At 41.2% G+C, this 7,211-nt stretch overlaps 1 protein-coding gene across 1 annotated transcript in view; it reads right to left on the reverse strand.

Moving 5' to 3' along the window:
• LOC103802086 (cytochrome b-245 heavy chain) overlaps nucleotides 1-7,211 on the reverse strand; it is a 16,909-nt gene that overhangs the window by 1,145 nt on the left and 8,553 nt on the right. Inside the window, exons 7-11 of the mRNA XM_009074539.1 lie at nucleotides 4,459-4,588; nucleotides 3,479-3,571; nucleotides 1,879-2,132; nucleotides 1,439-1,601; nucleotides 480-626 (exon numbers count right to left, since the gene is read on the reverse strand). Coding sequence (XP_009072787.1) covers nucleotides 480-626; nucleotides 1,439-1,601; nucleotides 1,879-2,132; nucleotides 3,479-3,571; nucleotides 4,459-4,588 — 787 coding nt within the window. The remainder of the gene's footprint in view (nucleotides 1-479; nucleotides 627-1,438; nucleotides 1,602-1,878; nucleotides 2,133-3,478; nucleotides 3,572-4,458; nucleotides 4,589-7,211) is intronic.

Here is a 7,211-nt window from a genome sequence, read left to right on the forward strand (position 1 = left end):
ACTGAATTACTTCCCAACTGAGAATATGGAATTTATGGTGTTTAGCAAGGAAAGTTAACATCGGTGAAGTCATGACTACCAGTGTCTACCCCCTCCTTTTCCCCAGACTCAGCAGTTAATTACAGCAATTAATTACATTTCTTTTGTGATGTATTGGTTTAGCCTAAGAACTCTAAAAGAAGGCTGCAAATTAAAAGAACACTTTTCCTTCAGGTACAATAATACAACTCCCTTGAGGATAATGAGGTCCTGACAGTTTGTTCTCTGGAAGGATTGATCCACATGAGGAGGTCATGTCTGTGTAACTTTCACCTAGACCAGCTAAGTAAAGCTGATGGATAATACCTGTCTGCACTCAAAACCTCCAAGAGCCAGATGGAGGCCCAGGAGAAAGACTATCTGAACATTTATCAAAACTTAACAGACTTGCTGACATTAACCCCAATGCATGTGGAAGTGATAGTTTCCAGTGTGGTTACCTGAGATTCATCCCAGCCTGTAAGGTAGATGTTATAGCTGAGAAACTCTGCATTATTCCTCTCCTGCATTTGAGCCTCCAGAGACTGCAAGAGGTCAGCAAACCATTCAAAGGCATGAGTGTCTCTGCAAAGCCAGTAAAAATAAATCTGGAAGAGACAAGAGGGAGCTGTCAGGGGACACAGGCATGTATGGTTTCTGGATATAAGTCTGCTGACAGAGCGAGGTTTGTAGACTTTTTGTAGAAATTCCCCTGACAACGTCAGTAGATGGGTAGGGAGGTATCAAAGCTATTCAGCAGTTTTGATGCTGGGAGGGTTGTGAAGCTGAATGATTGATTGACTGCAAGAACGAGGAAATATCTTTCTCTTTCTCTTCCACATTTTTAGCTCCCTAAGTTTCCCTGCTTACATCCTTGTAAAACAGTTTGTTAGGACATAAATTAATGATTTAGAGATAAACTCTCTGTCTGCTGGCAGGCAAGGTAAATTAAAGTAGATAACAAAACCAGTTCTGTTCTCTGAACATGACCACAATTGCCAAGTGTGACCCCACAGCTCCACACAGGGAGTTTCCAGGGGCAGAAGGGGTGAGGAGAATGGTAGCATTTCTCTTCCACTGACAAAAAGTTGTTCTCTCTGGGTTTAGGGAAGGAATGAAATATTTGCCCGGGCTGTATTTGTTCCTTGGACTTTGTGAGCAGATTGAACACCATCTCCACTGCAAGTGGAAATCCCCAGAGCCACAGTCAGGATTAGTATGTGTGCTTTTGCTTGGAGGCTATTTCTCCTTTTATTATATCTTTGCTTTTGACCCTCGTACTTCCCTCCTGATAGCCTTGTGAGCTCACTGAGCTCTTCTTGTTGGACTGGATCTGGAGCCAGATCACCTTTGCTGGGCCTGTTTCAGTTTGGGCTGTTGGCCCTTGAACAACTACATGGGTTCTGGGAAGAGGACACACCTTCTTGAGTTTCAGGTTGGTCGCATCATGGCAGTATTTGTACCAGACAGACTTGAGTACAGATGCAAAGGGGGTGACACCTATTCCAGCTCCAACAAGCATAACAGTTTCATAACTGAATACATCCTCACTTGCTGTTCCAAAGGGGCCATCCACAGCTACCCTGAAATGGAAGTATGCTCAATAAGTCAACAGTGAATATTATTAACACCACTTAAACAATAAAAGAGTATTTGTCTGCTGCAATGCATATTTGGACTGCTTACTAGTCAGCAAAAGGAGAGGTGGAGTTGAAAGAAAAACTGCAAAGAGCTATCTAAGACCAACATCTATGATGGAAGTTGTTAAGGTTTTATCACTGGTGCCACCAAACTGGTTGAGCAAAATTTAAACTCTCATAGGTGCTGGTTGACTTTACCACAGAAGCTCTTTGCACATACTTAGGCATCTTCCATGCCTCCTGGAATTCTTGTTTGTCACATCCACAGGCATTGAACAAGCCCTCTGTCCAGTCTCCTACAATACGGACATGAATGCTGAAGTAATCTTCTTCTGGAGCAGAGGTTAGTGTAAATGGGTGCCATTCCAGCTTAGACACTGCTGGACACTTGACAAAAATGTACTGTCCAACCTCCATCTTGAAGCCCTTTTTCATCATCTGGAGTTCAATTGTCTTGAAGGGATGAATGACTACCTAGAGGGAGAGGGGCAAGGAAAAAAATAAAGGAAAAGAAAAAGTCTGTCTTCACTGTTCACTGAATGTATCTACATCATCACTAACATCATCCTCTACTGTGAGATCAGAGAAAGAAGCTGAAACTTTCTTCCCAGAAGAACTGAGAGTGAGGAACAGCACCTGACAGCCAGATGAAAGCCTGCAGAAGATGCTGAGTTTTTGACTGAAGTATTTTCTCACACCATGCTTACAGCCACTCCAAAAGGGACAGGTCAGACTGGTGCAGCTTATAACACAACACCAGATCTATGTATGCACATTGTTAACTCCTTACACAGTGGCAAAGAGCACAGTGTTAATGGGCCTGACTGTAAATATAGGGGCAAAAATATAAGGCTGTCATACAGATAGGGAATTGGATAGGTAGTACCACTGGGAATGGCTGTTTTCCTGTAAATACTGGGTGGGTCCTCTACTATGGGCATTTGCATTCTGCCTATCTTTAACCAAGAATAAATAGAAGCAGTATTCTAGAAGAAAAGCTAGTAATTCTGTCACTGTGATTTTTTTAATCCTGAAGTTGTCTGCCAAGGCTATTTTCATTTTTCAAAAGAGACTTGCAAGCAGAAGAATCAAGTCTCTCTAGCTGTTAATATAAGTATCAATAATAGTGGTTCGGGTTGTTGAAGAAATTTTCTGCCAGCAGAATACTAAAGAGACATCATAGACATATGGTATAGAAATGGCTCACAGATATTTTAGTCAAATTACCAAAAGCACACTAGTATATAGGAACCTTCCATCATGTCAGCATTGTTCCAGAGCACAGTAGAGACATCTGCTGTGCTATGATATGAGCAGGGTGTGTTCACAAGATGCAGCACAGGAGCATGTGAGGAAATCACATTGGGAAAGGCCAGGGTGGTTTTTGTATGTTTGAGCTTAGTGCTGTGCTAATGTGGCTGTCAGACTTTCAGAACAGTGTTAATATCTCTGCAACACACCATGGAGAATGGAAGCTCAACATTAGCTTTTGGTGCATAAAATGGGCAGCCTCTCGCTCTCATTTTCACGAGTCATTTGTTCAGTATCTTAAATTACTCTTGTGTTCGTAGAATTTCTGCATTGTGGACTTTTTCACCCATTGCAAAGCAAATTTATTTGTCTTTCCTAAGATTCAGCCCTGTGCCTTATCTAACATGCACCTCCTGCTCCCTTTTAGAGACAGACTACAATTGGATGTTAGAGGTTAGCAGTCAGAACACTCACTGATAACTTCGTTGTGCAGGAGCCTCTGGCTTTGCTGCACCCTTTGGATAGAAGGTAATGTTTTGCCCAGCCTTGAGTGTAGCATCAAGACATACCTTTGTGATAACAACCTTCTGCTGTGACCTCCAAAACCGCACCAACCGCTCACACAGGTACAGGAACATGGGACCTACCACCCACTTCCATGTCTGTAAGCAGAACAAAATACGTTAGATGAAGGTCCTAGAATAATAGAATCAAGTTTTGGCTTGGAAGGGACCTTGAAGATCACCTAGTCTCAACCCCCCTGCCATGGGCCCCTTCCAATAGACTAGATGGCAACTTAGATTAAATCAAATCCTGGAAATGCTATAAGCAGAGATCAAGTTCAAGTAATCTAAGGTCCTTATTAACCGGAGTAGGGAATGCCTAAGATACATGACACCTTCAAAATTCTGGTCAGAGAGGGAATTAATTTTGTTATTGAGAGTTCCAGCTGATTTTTCAGGTTGTACTAGAGTTACACCAAGGTATTTTCCTATGAGTAATTTTGTTTCTGTCTAAGCAATAAGGTAACTAAGTGAAATGTGGATTAAAGCTCTGAATGTATATTGACTCAGATCTGTATAACTGCAGGAAAAGATGTGGTTTCTGTTAACAGATCAGTCTGAAATGTGAACAAAATACCAGCCTAGTTAGTCAATAAAAGCTGAAGTTTCAATGTCATATTTCTAGAGACATTAATTTTCTGTTAATGATCATTAGTCCATGAATAATTTGAAACAATTTTTATGTGATTCTACAAAACCCCAGAAGCCACTGTTTACTTTTTGGATAAACAGTTCTCAGATACCATTTGCTCTTTTGCTTTGCCTGTTAATTGTGCTCACTTTACAGCACACTGGAAGTCTGTCTGTCTGTCTGTAGTTCATTTCTGCTTATAATCTGTTGTATTAGAATCTATTGCTTCGTGTAAAGAAATCTCCACTGAGGGTTGCATAGCTGTTTTTCTGTGCAAATGCATATATTAATTAAGAAAAAGAGTAAACTCTAAACACTTTTTGACTGGATTTACATTCAATCCAACTGTTCTTACCATAGGAGGATTCCCTGCAAACTGGGGGATTGGGCAAGCTCCCTTCTTCCCCCAGAGAGTGAAGTTCTTGTAGCAAATCTCTGGGTTATGTTCAGCCAGACTCTCAGCTGTCTGCCCCCGTACGATACGCCTGGAAAGAAAGAAAGATCATTAAGGCGATGAAATTGCAATTAAGGTATCTGTCCCTTATTGTTCTTCTATTTATGTACTACTCTATTTGCTTGGAGTCATGGATTCTGCAGTGCCACAGATTTGATACAGCTTTACTGCTCTAATCAACCTACAAAATTGCTATTAAAGAAACGAAAATGGGGAGGAAATTTTTTGGGAGAAAATACTCATTTCAAGATTAAGTGAGGAACTGAGAGTTATGTCCATTCCCATTCCCAGGACGTGGTCACAATAGGAATGATTAATTCTTTTCTGAGTTATCCTACTTTTTGCTTCAATAAAAATTCCAAAAAGCCTAGAGTGGGCAAGCAATCAATTTCCTACTGACCAGCACAGAGCTTATTTCTGTTGTTCATCTCAGAAATTTGGAGAACCCCTTCCAACATGCATTCTCCCTTTGACTCTTCCTCTAAAGCTGTGGAGAAGCCATTCAGATGGTGTGAATGAACACAGATGCTTCTGATGCAAAGCAGCTATGCCAGCTCTGCCAGCTTGCACCAGCTGATTATCTGGCCTCTATATTCTTGCTTGGTTTGGGGTTTTGCTGCTGTTGTTGTTTGTTTTATTATAAAGAATCCTGAGTGATCCAGTGCAGCTGTATTTCCAGTGGCAGAACTAGTGCTGGGAGACAGATTCAGTTTTGAGAGGGAAAAGTATATTCTGATATGTCCCTCTTTCCTGCCTCTGTCTGGAGTTCTGCCAAGCTCAGGGGCATGTGAGAGACCCCAGAATGTTGATAGTTAGTAGATGAGGATCATAGTAGGTTAAGATCTGCTGATTTTCCCCAGAAACAGTTTGATTCTGAGCAGGCTGTTCAGTTTTATGCCAATATGATTCTGTTGATATCTTTTTCCCATGACTTCTCTTTCTGCTCTTCTAGCTCAGTTTCTGTGAACTAGACTACATTTCTGGTATTTTAAAAAAATCCCCATGGTATCTAAGTCACATGCATGCCTAGCTTTAGGACACAGATTTATCAGAGGATTATTAGAAAGCCTGTGCCCAGTTTTGGAAGTTGAGATACTGTACTGCTCACAAATATTGCTAATGAACCTCTTCCTCATTAAAGATTTGATTAATATCCTGTCTGAGAAATAAAGGAAGCAGTGACACTGTCCCAGGAGCATCACGAGTTGTGATTTGCAGGAACATCAGCAGCTGCAGTTTACTTCCCCAGTAATGACAACGGTTTCAGCTGAGCCTTCCCCTGGGATGAGTTACAGGAACAGGAGGAGCCCATTTCCTCCAGTGCTCACCCCATTGCTCAAGGAAAAGGGGGCCTGAGGGCTTTTGCCTTGCCCTGTTCAAGGTTTGACAATGTCACTACCTTGTACAAGAAAAACAAAAACTTTACTTTCCCTTATTATTCACTATAGATGCTCTTCCAGTAGTGTAATTAAGCTTTCAGTGGTATGGCCTTATCATTGCATTTTTTTCTTAGCTGAAAATTTTTCTTTACTTCCAAAGCAGAGTCCACTGCACCTCTGTACCCACTCCTCTTTACACTTACTGTGGTGGGAAATTTGGCACATCTGCCTGTGACACATAGCTCATGTACAAAAAACATAAGTACTACAAAAGCGCTGTAACAGCTTGTAATGGCCAAGAATCATCACAGAATCACACAGTGATAAAATGGTTTGGGTTGGAAGGGACATTAAAGATCATCTAGTTCCAACCCCCCTGTCATGGACAGGGACACCTTCTGCTAGGCCAAGTTGCTTCAAGCCCCATCCAACCTGGCCTTGAACACTTCCAGGGATGGAGCAGCCACAACTTCTCTGGGCAGCCTGTGCCAGTGCCTCACCACCCTCACAGTAAGGGATTTCTTCCTAATGTCTAATCTAAACCTATCATCTTTCAATTTGAAACCATTCCCCCTCGTCCTGTCACTACATGCTCTTGCAAATAGTCTCTCTCCCTCTTACTTGAATCTGCCTCTTTGATTCTATTAATAACCTTTAGTTCACTTTTCTGTATATACAGATACGTATACAGTATTATATGCACATGTGACACAGTCTTCTGTCTCCTGAGATAAACACACATCAATGCCTCTTTTTAACATGCTTCTTTGAGACTTCCAGTTCATGCTCATTCCATAAAATCCATCTTTGCACACCTAAGATGCTTTCCTTGAGGGTAATGAGCCTCTCTCGTATTTCTTAGTGTGTTAGTATTTTTTCTAAACTCAAAATGCCATTATTGCCTTTACAGTCAAATAAGTGAGGTCACTGAGTTTAGAGCCAGAAAGCATCCTTCCCTCTACAGATAATAACATTCCTGTGTTTATTTCCTTCCAAAGAATAGGTGCACTTCTCTGAAAACCACATTCTACCCCACTGCTGCCCAAACTCTTGTCTTTTCAGTTTGGTACAATTTAAATGGTGGAAGTATACTGAACATCCAAGTAAATAAAGTCAACTTTTATGAAATACTTGCTCTTCACTCACCTCTAGAAAGAGCAACACTTGCTTTGTGATACTACTGGCAAGTTTGGACATTGTGTCAGTAACTATACCATATTTGCTGCAGAAAACATGAACCACTTGTTCTTTTTCTTCTTTCTTCTTTCTCAACTC

The sequence above is a fragment of the Acanthisitta chloris genome, unplaced genomic scaffold, assembly GCF_000695815.1.
Source record: "Acanthisitta chloris isolate BGI_N310 unplaced genomic scaffold, ASM69581v1 scaffold22775, whole genome shotgun sequence".
Taxonomy (NCBI): Eukaryota; Metazoa; Chordata; class Aves; order Passeriformes; family Acanthisittidae; genus Acanthisitta; species Acanthisitta chloris.